At 40.8% G+C, this 27,581-nt stretch overlaps 2 protein-coding genes across 2 annotated transcripts in view; one reads left to right on the plus strand and one right to left on the minus strand.

The window, feature by feature from the left end:
• Positions 1-27,581, plus strand: part of LOC124306083 (phospholipid scramblase 1) — an 84,124-nt gene that overhangs the window by 12,688 nt on the left and 43,855 nt on the right. The gene's annotated exons all lie outside the window — the stretch shown is intronic.
• On the minus strand, positions 15,935-16,456 carry LOC124305580 (uncharacterized protein DDB_G0283697-like). Its single transcript, XM_046765158.1, has 2 exons — positions 16,199-16,456; positions 15,935-16,123 (listed from the first exon to the last, which is right to left on the minus strand). The coding sequence occupies exons 1-2, from the start codon at positions 16,454-16,456 to the stop codon at positions 15,935-15,937; spliced, it is 447 nt and encodes a 148-aa protein (XP_046621114.1).

The raw sequence follows: 27,581 nt of genomic DNA on the forward strand, positions 1-27,581 counted from the left end.
ATTTTACTTCTTCTCAATTATTCTTAGTAAATAATAGATTTTCATAATTGTTTGTTGAAATTCGTAGTTTTTTACGACAAAAACTCGGAAATACTATGATTTTCCATATATTACTATATTTCTTAGTTTATCGTAGAAATTATTCTTACCAGGGATATCTGATTCTTGTGTTTACAGGACTCTCATTGGCTTATGCTACGTTTACGCTAGCGTTCGTGCGATTGCAGCACTCGTGTGAACGCGGCACTAACCTTTCCGGCTCACGCTACAAACTTTACATTCGTAAGAAATCGCCCATTTTTTGCACTTGTAACACAGTATACTATTATTTATAAGTATATAAATGGCATCCAGCTCTTGGGCAATACAACCGGTCTTAAAAATAACCAAACACCAGTTTAAGCTGAAATATAAAACTGGAACTCGGGTCGGCTACATTTTTAAAGAATTTATTTGCTATTCATTCTACTCTAAAGGTAATGTGAAAAAACGATAAATTTCAACTTTCTTTAGTTTTGCAGCCATCACTTTATTTTGACTTTAAAATCCACGAATGTACCTACTGGGCCCAATTACTTTTACATTTATATTATAGCTTCAAAATCACGTTTTGGTCTTCTTAAAATTAGCAGGTTCGCTAGAAGGCTGACTGTATACGAGATTGTCACCCTCCAAAGAAAGACTTACTTTTTTTTCGATCAGTTGCCGTGACCGCCGTTTTCAACGTTTTTCGACAGTGAAATTAACCTGCATGTGGTCGGCGGGAGCTGTATTAATAAAATCGGGTATGCCGTTGTAGGAATGAACTAGCACTTACATTAGTAATGTATGTTTGTAACGCGGTACGTCGCCTACGATCCGAAAGTTCTGTTTCCAGTTCGAGTTATAATGTTCCTCGGCGTTAAACATTTGGCTAAACCAATAGCAATATAAGTGATAAGTTAGAGAAACAGAGTACGGATTATGGACATACAGCTTGCTAAGTTATTTATGTTGCAATCATAGAAGGGTGTTAACTTTAATTATATATGATATTTTGGATATGAGATCAGCAATATTACCTTGTTTTTTCGTCGCTTTTAAAATTAGTATTTTCGGATTAAACTAACCCCTTCGTGCAGTTGTTCAGAATACACTGTGTTATATGCTATAAAAAAATGCACACCCTGTAAATAGTTACCGAATTTGTATAAGAATGGTAAATTATAGTTTTGTATAGTGAGTAGAAAAAAGTAGTAGAAATTAGAAAAATATCTTGATGTCAATTTACACAATTATATTTTATCGTTAGAAATTTAAAAAATCGTTGCAAATTACAATTGTAAAGAGGAGGTAATACAAAATTGTCTAACTATGTAAGACCAAATTATAATCAACAATTGATTTCTGGAAAACTACAAAGTGTAAATAATTTGTATGTATCCGATTAGATCATGAAAATCAGCGGTATTCAATACTGTCTGTATTATAGTCTGAAAAGCGAGGCTCCAATTTTTGATTTTCTCATAAGTCAATCTTCTACGCAATTTGCATGTGTTTCACAACATGTCGGTAAAAGTTATTTAGTTCGAAAATAATAATTTAGAAAATTATGGAAAATAGATAACGAAATTCTCTTGGCGCGGAAAATCATTTCGTTCTCAGAATTATATGCATATCGAAAGAATGAATCAATATAAAATCAGCACCCTACTATAGTATTATAGTGCAATGAGGTCAGAATATGATTTATGGTTCCCCAAAACTTTAATGCAGGGTTAGCAATAATATTCACAGAGACCTCGACAGAGACGAATATTTGTCGATCTATTCAGAAATTACAAAGAATGAACGCAGGCTGGTGTAACGATGAAAAGTTTTGATACCGTTGATATAGGCAACGTGTATGCTGACACACACGGGACATAAATACTCACCCAAAGTCCACATTTCCTGTTGACTGCTTCAACTCTTGAATCATGCGGTAGGAATACATGTCTACACGTATCAGTAAATTCTGAAAGTCGAATTTCCTGCCGTTTGATAAGACTGTTGAGGAAGATAAGAAATTAGCTGACCATGCACTATTTTTATCATTTGTTCTTCGTCAAACTAAAACAAAAAAAAATATTGGCGTTTTCGAAACAGTGTAAAAATTGGTAAGATCAAGTAAAATTTTAAGTCGAGCAACAAAATACTTAGTCCGCCACTCCGCGCAAAGAAATATTTGTTTGGCTTAAACGATGCTTTTTTTCAGTGCAATTATCTTTTACCTCCGTCCCTTTTGCAATATGTGTTTGCGTACCCGAAGTTTCCGAATATAAAAGGTATTTATCGAATATTTGATACAAAAATTATTCCTTTGATACACGGAGAGGCATAATTGTTTCGATCAACTGAATGTGGCGGTCACGGACGGCGAAGTAAATATTATCGTATAGTATGTATTCCACGTTTGCTGACTTTCTCGAGGGCTGTTTCGCTCATGGAAAGTGCATCGGTTGTGAGTTCATTGCAGAAAGATGTTAATAGTGAGTATATTCGTCAAATTCGGGCTATCTCAAGGGAACAGGGACAAGAAAGATAGCTATTGCCGGTTCAAAAAAAAAACCCTGCGCTGCTGTAATTTATCCTTGACGTGCTAAGGAATTACCTTCACCGCTTTTTTTCACAACCTAGGGCTGGACTACAGCCGTCGTTCGTGTTTTAACCTACTCCACGGTCTCGAGCGCTAATGTCATCGCCGTGGTCCCTCCAGCGATGCAACGTTTGAAATTCCCGTGCCGGCCGTGCCTGTTTACTTTATCGATAGTTTGTTTCTACAGTCCAGCGTCGATTGCCGTGGCTGTCAATCAGGCTCGGGATCCACAATTACACGACTGAGTCATGGTTTATAACCATGCCAAGTGTAAGGTTGTGTCACCGTCGGTGAACCCCTAAATTATACGAGATTACTCCCTAACTTATCGAATAAGGAAACAACCGCGTATAGTTTATAAAGTGCCGAATGCACGAATAATAATACATTTTACAAAATAATAGTTCGATGATATGAACAACAAAATTGACATAAAAGAAAAATAATGCAATAATATGTAGAAGGTATATTATTTAGAACAGGAACAGGAACTTTGACAGATTTGAAATAATAGAGAATAATTCGGTTTCGGCTTGATGCGCTTTCTGTCCTGGCTAACAGTCGAATGCCTCCAGGACCGCCTTCCTCCGAGAGCAGTCCTCGGGGCTCTCGAGTCGAGTTATTCCGTAGCGTAAACATCCGATAACCGATCCCGTATGGTTATCTGGCTGAGCCAGTCCTCTTCTAAATGTTTACTTCATTCGGCCTCCCTGACCATCCTGGGTCGCCCTCGACCCCCTCGTTCACACGTATTGTTCGCTACGATCTAAAAACAAGACCCTCTCTTATTTACATACCAAGTGCTAAAGACGTGGGAAAGGCGACAACTGCGTATCAATCTACACCCCGCAGAGGAGTGATCAGGTCCCCGCAAGAGTGCCAACCGATAATCAGATATCGCCAAAAGTGGTTAGTTCGGAGGACAATGGGAGTTAGGATGCGTCGGGTGTACGGTTACTAGCCTTGCCAGACGCCAACTGCCAGGCTGAGCGGGCAACCGGCCTCCTCAGCCCTATGAACGTCTGACTCCTGACTACCTTTGGTCCCGGCCTCCGCCCAAAATCCCACCTGTTCGAGATTGACACGTCTCTTAAGCTGGAATAACCACTTCATCAAAATCGAAAATGACCTATATGGGTATTTAGTGCTCTTTAGTTGCTAATTTGTTCCCCAAATTTTGATTTTGTTGCTCCAGTGATTTCGCCGAAATTAAGGGCGATGTCAAGTTTAAAAAAAGTTGGCAAAGCCAGGCAAACGGATGACGGAATATTAACGAAAAAATTATGAGAATTGGTTGCTAATTAGTTGCTCAAACAATACACTCATTTCGAACTGAAAGAATCAACCCCTGCTCCGGAAACCACCCCCAAGTCGTCACGTACAAACAATACGCTTGAAATGTAATTGAATGTACTGTACATTTTGTTTTCAACTAATAAATCACTGAATCACGTGAATTTGTCGTATCACCGATTTTGTTGCTCAACCCCCAACACCCGAAACTCACCCCCATGCCAACGACGCTACACAGAAATGACAGAACGCGCGGATATAAAAATTTGTTAAAAATTGATTTCAGATCCGCGAATTAGTTGCTCTCGATGTACCGTATCACCGATTTTGTTGCTCAACCCCCAACACCCGAAACTCACCCCCATGCCAACGACGCTACACAGAAATGACAGAACGCGCGGATATAAAAATTCGTTAAAAATTGATTTCAGATCCGCGAATTAGTTGCTCTCGATGTACCGTATCACCGATTTTGTTGCTCAACCCCCAACACCCGAAACTCACCCCCATGCCAACGACGCTACACAGAAATGACAGAACGCGCGGATATAAAAATTTGTTAAAAATTGATTTCAGATCCGCGAATTAGTTGCTCTCGATGTACCGTATCACCGATTTTGTTGCTCAACCCCCAACACCCGAAACTCACCCCCATGCCAACGACGCTACACAGAAATGACAGAACGCGCGGATATAAAAATTCGTTAAAAATTGATTTCAGATCCGCGAATTAGTTGCTCTCGATGTACCGTATCACCGATTTTGTTGCTCAACCCCCAACACCCGAAACTCACCCCCATGCCAACGACGCTACACAGAAATGACAGAACGCGCGGATATAAAAATTCGTTAAAAATTGATTTCAGATCCGCGAATTAGTTGCTCTCGATGTACCGTATCACCGATTTTGTTGCTCAACCCCCAACACCCGAAACTCACCCCCATGCCAACGACGCTACACAGAAATGACAGAACGCGCGGATATAAAAATTTGTTGAAAATTGATTTCAGATCCGCGATTTAGTTGCTCTCGATGTACCGTATCACCGATTTTGTTGCTCAACCCCCAACACCCGAAACTCACCCCCATGCCAACGACGCTACACAGAAATGACAGAACGCGCGGATATAAAAATTTGTTGAAAATTGATTTCAGATCCGCGATTTAGTTGCTCTCGATGTACCGTATCACCGATTTTGTTGCTCAACCCCCAACACCCGAAACTCACCCCCATGCCAACGACGGTCATCTTGGACATAATTCCAAGTCATCAATATAAATTACAAATTCTGAGATTTTCAGAAATATGTGCGTTATTCCGTTATTGCATTAAAAAAAAAACATTACAGGGTTACCTGAGACTGCATTACAATACGTGACCCATTTTTACTCGGCCTTGAATGATATTTGGATTTTCTTGTGTTTCATGACATATACAGTTATATAAATCTCATCTTTATCCAAGTTTCAGTTTATATTAATTATTTATTGTTAAAAAATCTTTTGTTTTGAGTGGAAATGATGCAAGGATATGTATACCTGCAATAAGTGGTAATTAAATCACAGGAATACATCTTCTGGCATTCTTGTTGCGTAAAATGAGACTTTTTTCAGATATTTGTATACGACATATTATATCAATACCTCTTTGGGAAATTGATACGAGAGCGGAGGTAATAAGTTTAGAGGACACGGATTTCGGATTCTTGGTCTCCTTTAGAAAATGCATAAAAAAGGTATCTAATATGTTGAAACTGTTATGGGTAAAGTGTCGATCATGCGTTGCCCCCGTGTATGGGTGTTACCGTCCTCTAAAGGTGTAGAAAGACTACAAAATCCTCTACAAATGAACAAATGAGACTAGAGGTGAAATGAAATGCTGTTGAAATAATCGCGGAACAACCGACACATGTCATTAACATACCATAGACATAAACGCATGTCAAGCCACGAGGAATTACATTGGGAGAATAAAATAATATTGGGCGTTCTACAGGCACTCAAAACTATTTAACTCGACACATTATTACAGCACGAATAGTTGGATTGGAAAGACGAGTTGTAAAGTGGATAAGACTCGTGGGCGAGCTCATTCTCCGATCATGGCAATCTCATCAGCAGCGTTAACTTTGGACATTAGATATAGAGCCGAGCAACTTTGACACGTGAAACTCTAATTTTTATCAAGATAAGTTGACAAAGGGGTGATTTTAATGAATAAAGGGTGGAACGGCAGAATCCTAATAACAGCATATCAATAGAAAACGTGCGTTCCATCACTTTTCTGTACGTAGTTGGCATGGGGGTGAGTTTCGGGTGTTGGGGGTTGAGCAACAAAATCGGTGAAACGGTACATCGAGAGCAACTAATTCGCGGATCTGAAATCAATTTTTAACGAATTTTTATATCCGCGCGTTCTGTCATTTCTGTGTAGCGTCGTTGGCATGGGGGTGAGTTTCGGGTGTTGGGGGTTGAGCAACAAAATCGGTGATACGGTACATCGAGAGCAACTAATTCGCGGATCTGAAATCAATTTTTAACGAATTTTTATATCCGCGCGTTCTGTCATTTCTGTGTAGCGTCGTTGGCATGGGGGTGAGTTTCGGGTGTTGGGGGTTGAGCAACAAAATCGGTGATACGGTACATCGAGAGCAACTAATTCGCGGGTCTGAAATCAATTTTTAACGAATTTTTATATCCGCGCGTTCTGTCATTTCTGTGTAGCGTCGTTGGCATGGGGGTGAGTTTCGGGTGTTGGGGGTTGAGCAACAAAATCGGTGATACGGTACATCGAGAGCAACTAAATCGCGGATCTGAAATCAATTTTTAACGAATTTTTATATCCGCGCGTTCTGTCATTTCTGTGTAGCGTCGTTGGCATGGGGGTGAGTTTCGGGTGTTGGGGGTTGAGCAACAAAATCGGTGATACGGTACATCGAGAGCAACTAATTCGCGGATCTGAAATCAATTTTTAACGAATTTTTATATCCGCGCGTTCTGTCATTTCTGTGTAGCGTCGTTGGCATGGGGGTGAGTTTTGGGTGTTGGGGGTTGAGCAACAAAATCGGTGATACGACAAATTCACGTGATTCAGTGATTTATTAGTTGAAAACAAAATGTACAGTACATTCAATTACATTTCAAGCGTATTGTTTGTACGTGACGACTTGGGGGTGGTTTCCGGAGCAGGGGTTGATTCTTTCAGTTCGAAATGAGTGTATTGTTTGAGCAACTAATTAGCAACCAATTCTCATAATTTTTTCGTTAATATTCCGTCATCCGTTTGCCTGGCTTTGCCAACTTTTTTTATACTTGACATCGCCCTTAATTTCGGCGAAATCACTGGAGCAACAAAATCAAAATTTGGGGAACAAATTAGCAACTAAAGAGCACTAAATACCCATATAGGTCATTTTCGATTTTGATGAAGTGGTTATTCCAGCTTAAGAGACGTGAGATTGACCACTTCTCGATCATGGGAAATGGACTCGACCCTGGTCCAGCCTTGCCAGCACCCGTCGCACGAAACAATCTTGACCACGGATTGCATCTCAGGGTTACTGACTGCGGGCCCTCATCCCAGGATGGGAGTAACTCACCATTGCGGCTTACTGCGTGGCATCGGACGTGACCCACTTGCGCTCATTGCGGCTTACTGCGTGGCATCGAACGTGACCCACTTGCGCAAACTGTCCACCGCTACGACGTCCCGTCGGTTTGGCGACTTTTTCAGGTTTCGGAGATCCTGGACCTCGTACCGATCGTTAGGCAGAACAGCCGTCACCTTGAAGGGCCCCTTTGCCTTCGCGACCAGCTTCCTGCTCTCCCCGGCTGCAACAGAACTCGCCGCCACCATGACGACATCCCCCACCGCATACGTAGGCGGCCTAAATCGCCGGATGTCGAAAGCCCTCTTCTGCTGCCTCTGCTCCGCGTCGGTGGACGCCTTGGCGGCATCCCTCAACTCCTCCAGGTCGACCTGGTCCAAGGTGCTTTGGATCCCGGCAAGGAGTTTGGCCTCGGCCATAGCACGTGGCTTATAACCAAACAAGAGCTGCGTTGGTGACCTACGCGTGGTCCTGTTTGTCGCAGAGTTCATAGCACTCTGAACCTTCTTCACGCTGTCGTCCCATGCTTCCTCTCCTCCTCCAGCACAGGTTGCTGCAAGCGAACTTAAAACTGTGCGGTTCATGCGCTCGCACTGCCCATTAGCACGTGGTGTTGCCACTGCGTTCAGTATGTGCTTAATATCATACTCCTTGCAAAAGGCCCTGAACGAGTGTGACGTGAATGCCGTCCCTCTGTCACTAATGATGCGAGCAGGTACCCCGAATATTGCGATCAACTGAATCAGTGCTTTTATCACCCCTTTCGAGGAAGTATCGCGGACAGGTTCGAGAACACAAAATTTAGTAAAACCATCCACAATGGTAAGTATTTGTGTGTTTTTTCGTCTACTACGCACAAATGGTCCAACATGATCCAGATGTATCGTGTGAAAGGGAATGGTGACTTTATCTATCGGGTGTAATTGTCCCGGTTTGCGCCCAGCCGCCCCCTTATAATACAAGCAGTTCAAACATGCGTTTACGTATTTCGAGGTGAATTTCCTCATTCCCTTGAACCAGTAATTTGCTTTTAGCTTTTCTAACGTCCTCTCAAGAGCGAAGTGCCCTTGTTCGTCGTGGCATAATCTCACAACGTTAAAACGAGACATTTTCGGTACGACCCACTTGTTACCCGTGTCTGTCTTTCGGAAAACGACCCCTGCCTTGAGGTCATACTTGTCATAATATTGCTTCGTTTCTGGTTGATTTTCGCCAGATTCCAAGATCGTACGAATTAAATCTATGTCTGGGTCCTGCGATTGGGCCACCTTAATCCATTCGCTCTCCGTAATATCGATAACACAACAATCAATCGCATTCCTGCTTAAATAATCGACATGAGCTGCTTGGGTACCCGGGCGATACACAATATCGAAATTGTAGTCTTGCAAATACACCCACCAACGCGCGACTCGCGGTTGTATGTCCTTTTTACTCGCTGTAGCGCGCACGGCACTGCAATCAGTTACTATGGTGAATTTGATTCCTAATAGGTAAACCCGAAATGCTTTCAATGCCGTGAATACCGCCAGCGTTTCTAAATCATACGAATGATATTTTTGTTCCGTGGGAGTCGTCTTGCGACTATAGTATGCGACCACGCGTTTTCCTTCCTTATGTTTTTGTATTAGTATGGCACCCAAGCCCAACGCGCTCGCATCCGTATGCACCTCGGTTTCACGCTCGGGATCGTAAATTGCTAAAATCGGTCTGCTCACTAGCATAGCTTTTATCTCGTCAATTGCTTCGCTTTCCTTCGCTCCCCACGACCAAGAAACATCTTTACGCAAGAGGTTCGTTAATGGGGCCGTCTTTCGCGCAAAATCCTTTATGAATTTGCGGAAATATCCCGCGAGACCTAGGAACTGCCTAACTTGCTTTATATTAGTAGGGTAACCAGCTTTTGTTACGGCATCAATTTTATGAGTGCCTGGTCGTATCCCTTCCCCCGAGATTTCACGTCCTAAATACTCGATTTTATTTTGGAAGAATTTACATTTGGATAGATTGATCGTCAAATTGTTAGCCTGAAGAGCCTTAAGGACTACTTCTAGTTTCTGAAACCCTTCGTCTAGCGTCTCTGTAGCGACCAATATATCATCTATGTACACGAGGGCATTATCTTTAAGGACTCTGTTCATGGCCTTCTGGAACACAGCTGGCGCATTGACTAACCCAAAAGGCATTCGCAAGAATTCCCATTGACCGTCCGGCGTAACGAAAGCCGTCTTCTCGATAGAATCGGGGTGCACGGGAATTTGATAGAATCCGGACTTTAAATCTAAAGATGTAAAAACCCGTTTGTTGCAAAGTTGATCTACTTGGTCATCAATTATAGGCAACGGATATTGAATACGTTTGGTAATGCGGTTGAGACCTCTGTAATCTATTGCCATTCGCGTCTCCCCATTTTTTTTTCGGACAAGTACAACCGGGCTCCCGTAAGGTGACGTACTCTCGCGAATAATACCGTTATCCTCTAATTCTGCTACCATGATCCTCACCTTCTCCCGATCGGTTTTAGAGAGGCGGTAGGGCCCATGAAAAACGGGAACTTCGGACGTTAATTCAATTTTTATCTCTGCGGCATCCGTTTTACCTAATTCCTTCATCTGCAGAGATATGCTCCGCCGATAACTATTTAGTAGCCTCAGCAATCTCGTTCTGTTGATCGCGTCGAGGTATTCGCACCAAATATCGTCCTCTTTCACCGCTCCCGCTTGCTCGGCATCTATTGCCTCAACTTCTAATACTTTATCGTTTTTAACCGGTTGATCCAAGGTAAATGTCACCCCAGACGCGTTTGATATAGCCCTAGTACCGGCCTTTTGTAAGATATCTCGCCCGATGAGAATTTCCTTCGACAATTGGTCATCGGCAACAATAAAGACTTTTATCTTGAATGGAATCTCATCAATATGAACCTCGATTCTTGATCGAGCGATCGGAACGACTATCGCATGATTGAATGCCGACAAGGTTTTGTCCGTACCTTTAAATTTTAAATTTAAGGATCTCGCTAGACTCTCCCGGATCATCGAGCAGTCGCTTCCCAGATCAACGGTACAGGTCTTTTCCCGATTGCCTAGAACGCACCTCTCAAGTGGTTTATTTACTCGGGTTGCCGCAATCTGGCATACGTCAAGCGAGGTTGCGCCCCGTAGCGAGACCGTCCCCCTGCCATCTAGTCATGCTCTCCTCTCGTCTCTCTCCTTTCGCTGCTTTTTACGGCATTCCGTCTCAGTATGCCCCAAAATTTGACAAAAACCGCACCTACCCCTAACTCCGATATTTTTTTCGGTCGCGCGATGGGGGTCCTTTGGCAGTCCCATTTCGTTTTTATTAACCCTATCGCGCCTTGGTTCCGGGCAGTTGACCCTGCGGTGCCCCTTCCCTCCGCAATTATAACACGCATCGGGGTCAAGACGCCCGGTTCGAGGTTGAAACTTAACTAGCCCGAAAGGACGCTTCGTGCTCTTTTCGTCCGTTGCATATCTCGTTTCTTTAGGCTTGCCAATCGACACGGATTCCAGACACCGACTCAATTCTGCGAGCGTCCCTTTTTTCGCAGTAATCAAATTCATTTTTAATTGTTCATTGTGGATTCCGTGAACCACGAATTCAACAATCTTTTCCTCCGGGATGTCTAGATTTGCTCGATTAATTCTTTTGACCTTCTCAAAGCAGTACGCTTGTAAAGACTGACCCGGCGTGCTCTTATATGCTACCGCGTATTCAAGTAGTTCCCCAAAATTCTGTTCCCCTGAAAATTGTCTAAGAATTGCTACCGTAAAAGCTTCCCAACTAATAGGAGCACTCTTTAGCCCGTCATACCAGCCCCTTGCAATACCCTTTAATTTTAATGAGGCCAAATAGATTTTGTGCGGGTCATCCCAGTCATACATTACCGCGTACATGTTCACCTTCTCTAACCATTCTTTAGCCGATAAATCTTTTTCTTCCGGATCAAATTCAGGTAATACCTTCTCGTTCACGTAATGATTTGACCGTTTCGAACCTGTCTTGATGATAGTCGACAACACTTCAGTTAGGTTCGCAAAATCGGACTCACCCTGAGCTGCGGTACCACCCACCGGACTCCTGCTAGCAGATCCATGCGTCAGGTAACTCGGCGACCGACTCCTGCTCCTCGTCTTAGTGCGCCGCTGGCGCTCTCCGCACCGACGGTTGCTATCAGATCCTGAAGCCGCTCTTCGATGACGGGTGCGATCCGAGAACTTCCTGTACCTGCTTCGGCGATGACTGCTGGCCCCAGAACTGTGTCGTTTCGGGCGGCACGAAGGCGATCTCAGTCGCTGCCCATCGTCATCCTTCGTCCTTCTAGATTCCCCGTCACGGTCTCTCTTGCTCGACTTCGGTGGCATATTGTTCTATTCTCCGGTCGTAACACTTTCACTTTGATAACTCACACTTGTGGCTTTCAGATTTCACAATTTCGAACGTAGCTCGTGGTATATCCCACTTCTGATCTGTAGAAGGTATATTATTTAGAACAGGAACAGGAACTTTGACAGATTTGAAATAATAGAGAATAATTCGGTTTCGGCTTGATGCGCTTTCTGTCCTGGCTAACAGTCGAATGCCTCCAGGACCGCCTTCCTCCGAGAGCAGTCCTCGGGGCTCTCGAGTCGAGTTATTCCGTAGCGTAAACATCCGATAACCGATCCCGTATGGTTATCTGGCTGAGCCAGTCCTCTTCTAAATGTTTACTTCAAATAAATTGAGTTTCACAGTAATCTGAAGTTTAATCTTAATCGTGAAGCTCTATTTATATCTATGCTATCGCCTCCTTTTCCCTTCTTAATTCATTGAATTTAGTTGGTTATGATCAGTTTGAACATCGTTTTCTATTTCGTTGCTTTTAGTTTTATCGTTTGGATCTGGTTTCCTACTTCTCTCTGATTTGATTCATTATCGATTGAGTTTCGCTTTCGAAATCACATTTCTTTTTAATTTGATTAAATTGGCCGCTTCGACTCGAATTTTTAAATCTAATAGTCAATGTTAAATTGAATCTATTGAAATTTACTCTCCTCCCTCGAGTCAGGCGGGCGTTTTGCCTCGTCTACTGCGTCGGAACTATCTGGTGAGACAGGTCATCCCTTTGCTCGAACACTGCTGATTATTGCTGCTCAGCGTGGTCCTTTATATAGTCGGTTTAATCCTTCGGTGTTGTCGCCTCGTCGTGCGTAGAAACTATCTGGTGAGACAGGCCATCCCTTTGCTCGAACACTGCTGATTATTGCTGCTCAGCGTGGTCCTTTATATAGTTGGTTTAATCCTTCGGTGTTGTCGCCTCGTCGTGCGTGAGGTACTCCCGCTCACGTTAGGTTGGTTCTTCTATGTTGCTCTATCATGCGTGTATGCTCGGGTAACCGGTACGTTGCAGTATATGTTATTTTACAGAATATGTTGTTTTTTTTTGCCTTTCGGCTCAAAAAGAGGTTACATTTGGTTCGCGCTACTGCTCCACTCTGCTACATTTTATTTGACTTTTTCTTTTGTAATTTGCATTTCTTATTTTTATTTTTATTTTTTCTTTCTCTTTTTCTTTGGCGGCTTCTCACTTCTCTCATCCAGTCCGTTCCCTCTCCTTTTGTGCTCAGTATTTCTGCCAGTTTCCTTTTGTCTCTTGGACCGTCGTCGCATTCGTACAGTAGATGTTCGAGAGTATCCTCTCGTTTGCATACCTATATGAGACTATGCAGTCTTTCGTCATTCTTCCTCCAATGCTCGTATCCTTATTCCTCGTTGCCGCACCTGAATCTGGCTATTAACTTTTGGTCCTTCCTTTTATATCCTTTTTCGATGTGTTCCGGGACCACTTCAGTCAGTATTTCCTGGTACCTTGGGCAGTATCTCCCTAGCCTTATCTGTTCCTGAGTTCCTTTTGTTGTACCCGTGTGTCGGCCTGTAGGAGTTCTTCATTGCTGGTTCCTGCTTCCATTGCCTCCCCGATTCCCCGGCTCCTTCCTCCGCCTCTCTGGTAGTACCAATCTCTCTTCTTCCATTTTGCTTTCTTCTTTGGTTTCTTCTCTTACTATGTACGTGGGTGTGTTTGGATCTAGTCCTAGAGTCCATCTCAGATATCTTTCCTGTACTTTTTCTAGCAGTTTCTCTTCTTTCCAATCCTCAATCTCGGCCGCGTACAGCATGATGCTCTCCACCAGGCTTTTGTACATTTTCCTCCTTCTGTCGAAGTTATCCCTGAACTTCCACTGCTCTGTGCCCCCGACTTCCCTCATTGCCATGTTCGGTATTCGTGCCGTTTCCTCCATGTGTTTTTTAAATCGTTGGTTTTTTTGGTAGCGGAACGTCCAGTACTTGAAATCTCCCACCATCTCCATCTCCTCGTTCTTTTATTTTCATTCCGTCTTCTTGAAGCATCTGCCTTTTTTGAAGATCATCACATTGGATTTCTTCACGCTTAACGTTAGGTTTTTCTTCTCCACATATCTTTGGTATGTCTTGATTATCTCCTTCGGTTCCTCAGTCTTTCTGGCCAGCAGGACTGTCTCGTCGGCGTAGGTTAGGGTCCAGATTTTTCCTTTGCTATTATTATTCCTCCTGCCTATGCCCTTGGCATCGTTTCCTCCAAGTCTGCGGCGTATACGCTGAAAAGTGTCGGGCTGAGAGGGCAACCTTAACTCACGCTCTTTTGCGTCCAAATTTTTTTTTAATGTATCTCTGTGGATTTTAACTGCGTTTCTTGTTTCTTCATAAATTTCTCTTACTCTCTCTCTTAGCCTGTTGTATTTGCTTTCCTGATGCATGCGTTTAACTTGTGGCTGTTGACTTTCTCGAAGGTGGTGCTGAAATCTCTGAAGATAGCGTAGATTTTCCCGCCATTATTCGCCAGCTCCCTGTTCATCACATAATTCAGTATTAATATGTTGTCAATCGTGCTTCTGTTTTTCCTGAATCCTGCTTGTGTTTCGGGAATCGTCTACGTCTCCTCCAGATGCTTCTCCTGTATTTCCTTGAAAACCATTGTATAGATCTTATATGTCATGTTTAATAAGGTAATTCTCTTGTAGTTTTTGACCACGTGTTTGTTGCCTTTTTTGTAGATTGGGATTACTATGGTCCTCTTTCCTCTTTCCATCTATTCGAGAGGCCCTCCCCGTTCCATACTCTGTTTATTAGTCCTTTTAAGTTCTGTATTATTTTCTCGTTGCTATTTATCCATATCTAGTGCTTTTCTATTTTTCAGTTTGGCGATTTGTTTTCTTATTTACAGGCCCGTGATCTCACCTTCTTCTTTTACGTCTTAGGTGTTTCTCTCTGCCTCTCCTATTCTGTCTGTCTTTCCGTCGGGCCTGTCCAGGAACCGAGTGAAGTGGCCCACTTGCCTTTTGTGCCGATTCTGGCGATGATGCCCCCCCCCCATTAGTGTGTTGGTTTCCGCGCCTTGTTCGAGTTTTTCTCTCAGGTCTTTAGCCATCTTTTTCATGTCCTTCCTACAGACTGAGAAAATTCTTCATATTTCTGTGTCAAGCTTGATCTTTCTTGTATTCCTTCCATGTTTCTCTGCGCTTCTAGCTCGCAGACTTGGGTGTTAATTCACGTCAGGATTCCCCCTTTCGCTCTTCTTTTGCGCTTTTTGTGAGTCGCTGGCGTGCATTTCCACGCGAAGGCCTCCGGCAGGTTGTCTTTGAGTTTTGACCACTGTTTTTCCTCAATCCATGTTTCGGTAAGACCGTCACGTCGTACTCTTCTAAATATTCCGAGAATTACCGATCCTTGTCCTAGATTCCTGCCACGTTCTAGAAGCCTATTCTGAAATTTCTCCCGTTTTTACCTGTTTCTTCCTGTGCGATCTGCTTAGTCTTGCCTTTCCTGCGTGGGCTGTTCTCTATTGCCTGAATTCGAGGGTGGGTGACGACGGATTGGGGCTGGTGCGGTTCGCTCCCCCCTCCCCCCCCCCCTCCCCCCGCCCCTCCATCGGCCTACATCCTCTGTCTCTTGCTCCTGAGTTTCCCGGCGCGAACTGGCGAGCGCTTAAGGCAAATTTTCCTTTGCTAAAGCCTACTCTGTCTTCCCACTGGTGCGTTCGTTCGTCTATTGTCAGCTTTCTGTAGCCAATTGTTATCCGCTTGTCGTTGTCTTTTTCTTTTTCTCCCTTCCCAGCGATTTTGGCGATTTCTCTTTGTTGTCTCTCTCGTTGTAGGTGAGGTCGCTCTCTATGTATGTATCTGTTGCTATTCTCGAGTATTTCGTTCTTTTCATTACCCCCAGTTTCGCTTCGAAGTTCTACAGGTCGGCTATTTTCAATTCTTCTCTCTCGTCGCCTGTTCTGCTTAGGTGCGCTTCATTTACCCTGCATACCACATGAAACCCTTCTTTTAGAAGCGTCTCCACGGCTGCCTTTACTTCTGCCCCTTGTGGGGCGTTCTATCCCTTGACTACGATGTTCTTCTTGTTTTCTCTCCTCTCCCTGGCTTCTTCTTTCTTCACCAGTCTCTCGAGCTTATCGTCCCTGCCGATTGCCTCCGACTCTAGGTCGGCCAGCTTTTCCTTGGTCATCAGTTCTGATTCTTTTCTAACTTTTTTGTGTTGTTCAGGTCCTCTATCAGCCTCCATCTACCTTATTTCATCTCTTGTTGTTGCATTGTCTATTCTTAAGTCTTTTACGTCTTGTTGCACGGTAAGCATTACCTTTATCTTGTCCAGTTGCTTCTTCGTTGCCATATCTTTCTTTTCTTTCATATCTTCTTGTTCCTGTTCCCCTTTGCTGTCCGACTTTGGAGGCAATCTGTAGACATTTCTTTGCTTCTCCACATTCCTTACGAATTCTTCTTCCGCTCTTCTTCCATCCGACGCCCTATTTTTCTTTTGCAAAAATCTTTTAGCGAGCCTACGCTGTTCGCTCTGCGTGGCCAGTTGGTTGGATAGGGGAGGTCTTCGCCTTTTCATCTGCTTTTTTGCTGGGTAACTTGCCGACCGCTCTTGCCTACCGCTATCCGTGTCTAGACGTCACTACCGCTAGCTTTTCGGGCTTAAGGCGTGGATACAATGGTTAGTTACATTGCCGTAGTCGGAAACGTAGAATGTTGGAGAATAGGTTTGACTGTGTAGACTATTTAGAACTGCAATATTGTGTCGTAAAACGAGAGCGAAGCATCGACTTTTTCAAAATTTATGGTTCCACTGTCATAGTTCTAAACCGCGAATGTTGGGGATTACGCTTAAGGTGCCGCTAACCTGGCATGTCCTATACATATATATTTCGTGACGTCAGAACCGGTGAAATCGCCCGCACAAATCCTGATAAAACGGGGGTACGAATCTGACTGGGAAAATTTTCAAAAGATAGCTTGAATAAAATTGTACGTCTGTATCTCAATCACTACTATCGCAGATCACTGATAACGTCTAATAAAAATAATGATGAACTCAATAAAATCACGTCGCGTCAAACATGGCCGATCGGGCTAGCGACTTGTTGAATATTCATCGCTTGTACGATATCAGAATTTCTTTCACTTTTGCCAGGGAGATATCGACGCGACGTACAAAAACACACAAGTAATCCGGGAAAACCTATAGCACCAGTCAGTTTTCTGTAAATATGGCACGATTTATGCGGGCGATTTTCAGGTGACAGGAGCCCGTTCTGATGCACGAGAAGTCCGTAATTTAGTTCAACGTTGAACCTCCAGAAGCGCTGTACTCGACCGAAGCGGTACCAGATGGTAAAACGACATGGTAATACGCACACGCCCTATGTTTCTGTTAAAGCAACAATCTGCAGTGCCAACGAGAGCATAGGCTTTTAGATGGATACGAAAAAATGTACAACTCACTCAGAATAACCGTTAGATTTTGAAACTCGTGCATATCATAAGGCATCGTTTGGAAATTGTAACATCAGTTCACAATCGCGGTAACTATTCGTAATCGCACGTAGCCCGACTGTACGTGAACGGGGCATTCCATGCGAAACCGACCAACTCGTGACCCCGACCAATTTTGATTCTATTGAAAATTTCACACTTTCTTGTACCTGCCAAAAGCAGTCTTTCTGAAATATTTTAGATGTTTGTCTCAACCCGTCCAAACACCATAAATTTATCAAAATATCACACAATTTTTTTTTAAATGTTCATGGCTTTTCCAAAACCCGATATTAAAATAACATACTGTTTCTTTTCTCGTTTTGAATCGTAGTTCCGCAAAGAAAATTATTCTTTTTTATTTTATTCAAGGGTTTTGGGGCATTCTACATCGAGTACGTACCACTTAAATCTGACTTTTTTCATCGATTTGATAGAAAATCATTAACAAAAACGAAAATACCTGTCCATTAATTCCTGTTCGTCGAAAAGGCAGATATAAATGGCGAATAATTGACATAGAATGCCCCATATACGCTCCGGATATCCTCATCTAATAGTAGCATCGATGTCCGCAAAATTGTCATACTTACAGATTATTGACCGAAAGATTAGATGCGGCAGTAAAATAAATACCGAAATTGCAGGAAACACGCAAGTATAGGCGTGAGGGTTTAGGGTTGAGATAAAAAATTGTGTTCTTGAACAGACCATTATTTATTTATAAGTAGCAAATTTGAGAGAGGGGGGGAGGGGTTGGGCCGGTTGACAATCGTCCGAGCCTGTTTTAAAGATTACCCTAATATATACGCGAAATTGTTTCTGAACCGGATGTGTTTAACAATACTAGAAATACATCCCGCAAAAAATCTATGTCACTGTACATACATACAATTACTGCATACAATGGTTCAAGATTCGTGGCAAAAATTTTACAGGGCCGATCCTTGTTAAAACTCTGATGAAGATTTGCTTGCCAATTTTTTCTGTTTTTAATTCTCAACAAATAAGGATTTCATACTTTATTTGCTTCGTTTCATTTGTCAATTACGCCTAGTTCTGAATGATGCTACCAAAATTTTTTTTTACATCAGACGAACTACCTGAAATTTACTCATTAGGTGGAAATCATTATAAAACTACATACCGTGACTTATCGTAGATAGTATACGCTACGGATACGTCAGCGAGTTTTTGGGTTGGTTTCTGCATCGTATACGACCTACGAAAAGTCAGGGTATGTGTTACTGCTGTACATCGAAGTCCAGCACAATCCTATAATATTTCACAGAAATTTGGAATTCTCGAAGGAATCAACTTCTTCGGATTCCAAGTACTATCCCTCACGCGCCACTGTCCCCACTATCCTGCTATCGAACGAAGCAAACGCGAGTGTTTTGGTAATTTGCCGTGTCACAAGTTCTAATCACGTGCAAATTTTCACGCGGCCAGTGTGTATACATATATTTGTTACAAACAACAATAATCTTGTGAGTGCAACAATGGATAAGTTACGTCGCACGGCTGAACCGCAAAAAGGTTAAATTTGACGCGCCGACGAACGAATCGTTTGTTGCAATGGTAAGTGTTTTATACTGCAAATTTCTGTTATGCAATTATAGATATCATTTACAAGAGTCCTGCCAAACCTGCACTTGCTATGCAGGGTGATTCGTAATTCACAGCAAATACTTGGCAGGGCGAATCCTTGTCAAAATTGGAGTCGAAAGTTCCTAAGAAATTTTTCGGGAAAACGCCTTTTTTCATTCAATGAAATGGAAATTTAATTTTTTCGGATTTCTGTTTCGATCAACCTTTTAATTTCTTGGGTCTTCGTCAGAATTGATATTGATATTCCCCGGTTAATTTGTAAATAATTTGTACGAAAATTTTATTTTCACAGCTGTCTCGTAAGGGTCACTGGGAGTGTAAATTCAAAATGGCGACCAAATCATGCTTATGTTCGAAAAATGGTTTTTTAGGTTGAAATGGTTTTTCTTGAATAACTCGGCCGGTTTTGATTTTACAGAAAAACCGTAGGAACAAAAGTTGTATAAATTTTGATTCTCTACAAGTTTAGTTCATACAGTTTTTCTTCTAGGATCAAGATTTTTGGAATTGAACCTGAAAAAAGCGACAAATTCGAAATATTTCCATTACCTCGTTTATTTTCAACTTAATGGCATAAATGAATAGCATCAAACTTGTTGAGAATCAAATTCTGAACAACTTCGGTTCCCACCTTTTTTTCCAAAAATCGATATTTTCGGAATTTAACCCGAAAAGGAAGGATTCTCCGTCAACTCCGCCATTTTTTTTTCGACCATCTCAGATCTGCTCCATAATTGGTTACATCAAAGTACTACTAAAAGGTACTCTGTGTGAATGTTTTCAGATTTTTCAATTCATTATTTGAGAAATTGCCGTTTTTTTTTCAAATGAATATACATTACCGTTCATAAGTATGGAAACACTTGCCCCAGAGTGTTCTCACTGTACTCATGATGCTCATTGTATTTCTACGAAAATGTATACCGTTGAGGAGTGGGGAGGGACTTCCAGCATTTTCGTAGTATAGAAAAAAAATGTAGAAAACAAATCTTCTGTTTACGTTTGCTTCGAAAGATAGTCGAGGAAATAAAGCAATGGACTGTCGATTTTTTGAGCAGTAAGACGGATTTTAATGCGGTTTTTTGCATTCGCTTCGTAAGAGCGCCTACAAACTTTGTGAACTAAATTGATTAATTAATTTTTTGAAAATGCATTATGGCATTAATAATATGCATTTTGCAAGTGCACTTCCAAGAGACACTAAATAAAAAATTTGCTACTCGGGGGTTTTTGGGGTCGCTGAACACGAATATCGCCACGGCAACCGTCTTCGAGGTACCTGGTGCCCAGGGTGGACAGTATCAACGTCTTCTCCTAGAGTTTTGGCGAAAATTGTGATCGAATTTGTCGAAACTCGTGACTCGGGGGTTTTTGGGGTCACTGAATACGAATATCGATACGGCAACCGTCTCCGAGGTACGTGGTGCCCAGGGTGAACGTTTCAACGTATAATGCATTTTCAAAAAATTAATTAATCAATTTAGTTCACAAAGTTTGTAGGCGCTCTTACGAATCGAATGCAAAAAACCGCATTAAAATCCGTCTTACTGCTCGAAAAATCGACAGTTGGGCCGTTTTTAGTGCTTTATTTCCTCGACTAAGAGTGGTGTTCGAAAGATCGTCGTTTTGTTGATATTTGTTTCGATCGTCGTTTTTTTATCATTTTTCAAAACATTGAGTAACCAAATTGTATACGTGTTTCAAATTTTCTTTTCTCTGTTCTCTTCATATATAATCATTTTGATTTTTTGTTAGGAGTGTGCAGAACATAAGAATTGCTGAATGCTTCGTTGCGAATACCACAATCTTATCGAAGCCTAGATTGGAATGCTCGGAGAGTTCAATTATTATAATCGTACGGTAATTTTCTTTTCCGATAATTGGAGAAATTTACACGTGTTGACATATACCCTAAGTACGATGCAAATATGCGAGAAATTTCAAATCTTAAGGAAAATAAATATTACGACTATTATTATTTCATCATATAAACCATAAAAAGTCAGTTGGGACGAAATTTAGGTTCTTGAGTCAGAAATATCATTCTGACAAAAAATGACCGCGTATTTTCCAGAACAATGAAAGCTTTTTCGAAGTGATATGTGAGCATAAAAAATCAAAACCTATTTCTACGATTTTTTTTCCGGAAGCGCCGAGTCACTCAATTTTGTTGCAAAATGAGCGTGCAGTAAACTTGAAGAATCAACATCTCATCTCCGGTTCTATTTGACGTAGAAAAATTATTCACAGCACATTCGCGAGTAGAGAGGATAAGCTTTCGTAGAAAACTTTGGTTTATCCGGAAACATTGAACATTGTAATTGTTATTAACGAACGAATTGTTTATTGGCAACATTTTTTGGCGAGGCTTCTACCATTTTATACATTCTGTAAAAAATCTTTCCCATTACAAATAATCCATCGGGTTTGACGAGGAATTTCCCATTCATATTCATTCCGAATGACCATACATTAGATATCTGCTATCGGTAGTAAAATATTGAACACGGAACTTCGAATTCGTGCATTTTAGACTGAAACTCTTTACAGAGTTGGGGCTTCCATCTAATTAACTCCTTTTTTGTTTGCTCCGGGTATAGCTGACTTAGCGTTAAAACTAAAGGGAAATGATCTGATAAAGTTGGTAAAAGCAAGACTTCAAGGTCGAGAATGTACTCTAGAGCAATAACATTTCCCCAGATCAAATCATTTACCGACCGACCAACTTCACTTGCAGATGTGAATCTTCCCGGATTATCACTTGCTGTCCTATCGTTAATTACGAAAAAACTAAATTCCTCCATGAAATCCAGTAAAAGCCTCCCTCGTTTATTTAATTCCTTATCTAGAGAGAGTCTCGTCCTTGATAGTGTTGAATTGACCAAGACTTCATCAAAGATGGGGTTCTCTGATCCGATTCTGGCATTGAAATCCCCTGCAATTATAAACGCCTCTGTAGGAAATTCGCTGCGTAAATAATTAATTTTATCATACAGATCGCTCAGAACTATACCAATATCCGCATTGGGGCTGATATATACATTTGTGAAAATAAAACTAAAGTTGTTTTTCATTATCCTCAGTATTATATAATACTTAGATTTGAAGAGGACTGTTTTCTTCGTAGTTGTTGAATCTGTATACACGGCCAGTCCTCCTGCTGCTCTTCCCCTCTCCGCTGTTCGTACTGCTGGGCTATAGGTGAGCTCTTGTTCATACTGGATTGTTTTGAAAATTCTTACTTGTAGAGTGAGAGCCCGCGACGCCCAACCTTCGTTATATTATAAAAGCTGAAAATTCTTCTATATATGTCCCCTATACAGGTATAAGCAAACCCAGCCTATACAACCTGGGTCGCGGTGGCTTTGGCAGGTAACAGGTAGTAAAGGTGAGTAAAATTGTGTTTCAAATTTGTGATAGTATAAAACTTAGTTTTCATATATTTTAACTTACAATCATATTAGAAACCGCCTTGTCTATTGGCGGACACTTAGGACGGTAACAATCCCTTTCGAGACACCTTCACAGTCTAATTATTTATAAATCTACTTTCGTCATAGTATAAAATCTGACTTTTATATATGTTATTCAGAAAATTAAACGAATAATCTTTCCACAATCCCCAGTCACTTTCGATGGTTCCCCTATCTTCCCAGACACATTGAAGTCTACTCCAGGCGTGCGCGCGATGAATATACATGCAGAGATGAGTAGGATGAGTAGGGAGATCTCCAACGCTCGGCTTTTCGTGATACCAGCTAGGTTGGAGCGTCGACGTGACACCTAGGCGGCCACTCACCGAAGGTGGCCCATTTCCGACCTGACACCTAGGCGGCCATGCACCGAAGGTGGCCCACAATCGTGCATATATGTATAGATATACTCGGTCGCTCGAGCAAGCGGTTGCCAATCGCATCCTTGTCCCCGCTCGCACAAATCTTTCCAGGAATGCAAGAATTGGGATTTTTTTGTTTTTCAATTATGAATGTCAGCGAATAAAAGTATCTCCAGATTTGATAAATTTTGGATTCAATTAGCGGACGCTGAACCAAAATAATTAACCATTCCCAGCCCGAATACTTTTTTTTAATAAATATTATTTTTTTATTGATATGAAAATATGTGACGCCTGGTGTTCTCGAATATTTGTACACGCAGTCTATGGAAAAATATACGAAGCCAGCTCGATAACATTTATGCAAAATGTGCAATGGGCAAGTGGTTGGAGGAAATTTTTTTTTTCTCGAACTGAATCTTCCAGAGAACCATCAGCGAATTCCAAGCAAGCTCCATAAACATACCGAGCAAACGCGCGATCACGGACGTAGCTGTGGTGTGGCTGAGTGGATACCACATGAGGATGAATTTTCAATCACAGGTTTTTGCGCGAAGTTTTCCTGTATTTAAGTTAATTATTGCTGCCTTTGCTATAATACTGCATTCAAGTCTTAAACAAAACACTAAAAAATAAGTTAACCACTTAACGTAAAACAAAATGTTAGATTGAGCTTAAAATTTAAGCCGGAGTTACATAAACTAAGATAATTACAAGTGCAATATTGTAAATATTGAGCATTTATTGTTCATCTAAATAAATATGGTTTCCTCCTCAAAAAAAAAAAAAAAAAACATGAGGATGGAGTGATGCGGGACACGGGTTCGATCGCAGTTCACTCTTTTTTTTTTTTTTTTTAAATTCAATCCCGGCTTTTTTTTTTGTATTTTCGGAGAGAAAAAACAAATCAAAGAAAGAAAATTTCGAGAGCCGGTCGATTTTTTCCTTCTTTCCTTTTGCTTTTTTTTTACTGAACCCACCTTTTTTGTAGTGGGGGTAACCCAGAAGAGAACAAATAATTGAAACAATAAAATTCCGAGAGCGAATCGATTTGTTCCCCGTTTTTGGCGCCTCTTTTTTGATAAGGAAAAGTTTTGACAGTAATGTAAAATAGAGATTACTAAACACAAATGTATTGTTTTTTAATAACACCGGCCCACAAAAAAAAAGTGGTCTGTACTTTTGACCGGACCTACCTATCTTTATGTATTTCGAGGCGCTCAATCCGAATCTGAAGTCAGTTTTGCCCGTACACCCTCAAAATTTTGAGTAAATTGCAAAAAACCATAAAAATCGCCAAAAATTAGCATTTTTGGTAAGAAAAAAATTTATGGAAGTATAGATCAAGTATGATTTTTATGCATTTTGGTCCGCTAAACCCAAATCTGAAGTTTATTCAACCATAAGCCTTTTAAAATTTAATTCGGCCGGTGTTATTAAAAAACAATACATTTGTTTTTAGTAATCTCTATTTTCCATTACTGTCAAAACTTTTCCTTATTAAAAAAAAAAACGCCCATTTTATATCAGTCTTGACGAGCATTTCTTAAGAAGTTTGAGAGATGCGAGATCGGAACGACAAAATAATTTCAGTAGCAACAATGTATGGACCCCTCTCCTTTTCTGATATTGGCAGCCAGTTAAGAGGCTTCACAGTGTTCAGTTTAGTGCCAGCAGCTCTCGAGGTAGCAGGATGGTAAGTGAATTACATAATTATTTTACATGTATGGAAAAACCGGCAGGTTTGACGATCGTCTATTTACTTTATAGATTAAGAAGAGAAAAAAAGGGAAGGACCTGTAGTCGTATTTTATACTTGATTTAATTTTCCTTGAATCGTCAGACGTTTTTATTTTTGATTGTATAGGAAGAAGATGTGTGGGGAATTCCATTCTAGTGCCCAAGAATATAGTACACATTTTCGATCATTTTTTCTTTTTTTTTTTTTTTGGAAAACATTTTCCTCAATTTCCAAATTTCCCTAATTTTTTGGTATTCAAATCGATTCTTAACAATTTTGCGCACAGGTGGGATTTCTTTAATTATTTTTTCCCTAATCCTGAGGATATTTCCTATCTGAGACCACTGTCAATAGGCGAGATTCCGGATATCATAAAATTACCTTTTTTTCTAATTAAAAAGAAAATCACATAAGGCCACTAAGAACTCGAAATGAAAATCTGAAAAAATTAGAGATGTTTTTTTATATTCTAAGCCATTAACGTAAATAATCCGCTTATCGACCATCCTAATAGATATACATTGTATATAGGGCATTCCGCGTCAAATTTGCAACCCATGTACCTCACCCTCTTCGATTTTGATAATTCTTTAGTATAATGTTAAAACCACGGTTTCAATCGACTTGAAACAGTGTCGGAATTTTTCGCAGATTTCTTTAGCCACCACTGAAATAGAAAAAAATTGTAAAACCAATTCCGAAAAAGCTTCTTTTAAAATTCTGAAGAAATTCACACTGATTTTATAATTAAGAATATTATTTGTAAGCACGACACGATAACGTGATCTCAACATCTACTACTTTTCTAGCAAGTTTTTTTTTCTCATGCCGGAATTGGAGTTTCTATTTATTTGTTCGGTCATAAATTTTTTGCTTTCCAGCAAAAAATGTATTTTCATCTCAATATTATCAATCCTCTCCTTATGGTCTTCATACTTTTGCTTCAGAGCTCTGCATCTCCCCGTCCATTCTTTTAGTTCGTTTCCGACCTCCTTCACCGAGGTTGAGAGATCTTCAGTTGTTTTTCCAATTTTATTCACTTCACTTTTAGTTTCGTTAACCGTGTCGCTGACTTTCTTCAGCAACTCTGCCAACGAATCAATCGTATTACTCATTATACCTTAACAACCTTAACATGCACTTAGACGATATGGACAGCCTTCTTTCTAGAAATATAATCACAGCGGCCAGGGAACTGGGAATGATCTCACGACAAGGGGGAATCTCGTTAGAAAAGTGCCGAAAAAATAACGAATGCACTAGGATAAAGAGCCTGCTCAGAAAATCTCTAAAGATCTGTAAAAACTCAAAATTTAAAAAGCCACAGGTTTACGACTATCTAGTTCTCAAAAAGCAATACAAGGAGGTATGCAAGCGCAGTGAAAAAGAATATAGGGAAAAAATTATTAACGGAGTAGTGGACGCAAAAAATCCACAAGAATTTTGGAAAGCGGTGAACAGGTACAGAAAAAAGCCGATAAAGGGGGCTGAGAGTATTAGTTTGAATGAATGGTGTAGCTTTTTTCGAGAGTTCCACGAGGTTAACAACCCGGTAACAGCTCCGACTCCTGAGCTCACCAATGGTGATGAGATGTTGGATTCTCCAATAGGTCTAGATGAAATTTACAGTAGTATTGCTCATAGTAAATCAAACAAGGCCCCTGGAATAAACTCGATTACAAACGAGTTTCTGAAAAATCTTACTCCGAATTGGGTTTTATATACGAATGTAATGTTCAATAGGATTATGGATACAGAAAAGACTCCAAACAACTGGTCCTGTATACTAACTAAAATGCTGTACAAAAACAAAGGAGCAATTAGGGATCCAAATAATTACAGGCCAATTGAGCTTGTAAATACAATTGTCAAATGCTTTACGTTTATTCTGAATAAAAGGGTTGATGCGTGGTGCGACATCAATAATATTCTCCCCGAATGGCAGGCAGGCTTCTGGAAAAAAAGAAGTTGCTTAGATATTATATTCACATTCAATTCAATAATCCAATTGCATATACAGAAGACAAGAGGCAAATTATATGCGTTGATCTTAAAAGCGCATTCCCGTCTGTAGATCACTCCATGCTCTGGGGTAAACTGCAAAGAAAAGGGCTTAGCTCAAAAGTTATAAAAATTCTTCAAAGCTTGTACTCGTCGGCAAATATCAGAATTGGGAATTCAGACGGGATTTCAGACCCTATTTATATTACAAAAGGTGTATTGCAGGGTGAGATACTTTCTCCAACCCTCTTTTCAATTTTTATTACTGATTTAGAAGATTTTCTGCTAAAAAAAAGTATATTAGAGGTGTATCAATTAATCATTTAGTAGAAATTTTGTTACTAGCATATGCCGACGACATTGTCATTTTGGCCGAAAGCTATATTCATATTAAGAGAATAATTGAAGCCTTATATGAGTACTGCGTAATAAATAAGTTATCTGTAAATACCAAAAAAACGAAAGTAATTATTTTTCGAAAAGGCGGTCGCAGACATAAACAGGATGAAAAAAATTCATGTTCGGGGATAGCTCTGTTGAAATAGTCAAGGAATACGTTTATCTGGGGGTGACCATTTCTCAAACGGGGTCATATGAATCACATACAAAAAAAATAGTTTCCAAGGCCAAAGCAGCGTGCTCTTCCACATTAGCGTTAATACATAGAATACATGCGAATTCTTGGAAAGTTTACGACGACCTATTTGGGGCGCTTATACAATCAATATTATTATACGGTACAGAGGTGTATTCACTGAGGCATCTAGATAGTGTGGAAAAGATACAATTAGGTTTCTTCAAAAAACTCATGAATTTACCTCAGTGCACACCGAGTTATGCGGTAAGAAGAGAATTGGGACTTAGTCAGTATTCGCTCTTAGTCTTTAAGCAAGTCATAAGATGGATTAATAAAATTTTGAGAATGGAAGATGATCGATACCCGAAAATTTGTTTCCTTAGACAACTACATTTAAGTCAGTACAAAGGTGCCCAGGATAATGTGAACTATAATTGGGT

The sequence above is a fragment of the Neodiprion virginianus genome, chromosome 5, assembly GCF_021901495.1.
Source record: "Neodiprion virginianus isolate iyNeoVirg1 chromosome 5, iyNeoVirg1.1, whole genome shotgun sequence".
NCBI lineage: Eukaryota > Metazoa > Arthropoda > Insecta > Hymenoptera > Diprionidae > Neodiprion > Neodiprion virginianus.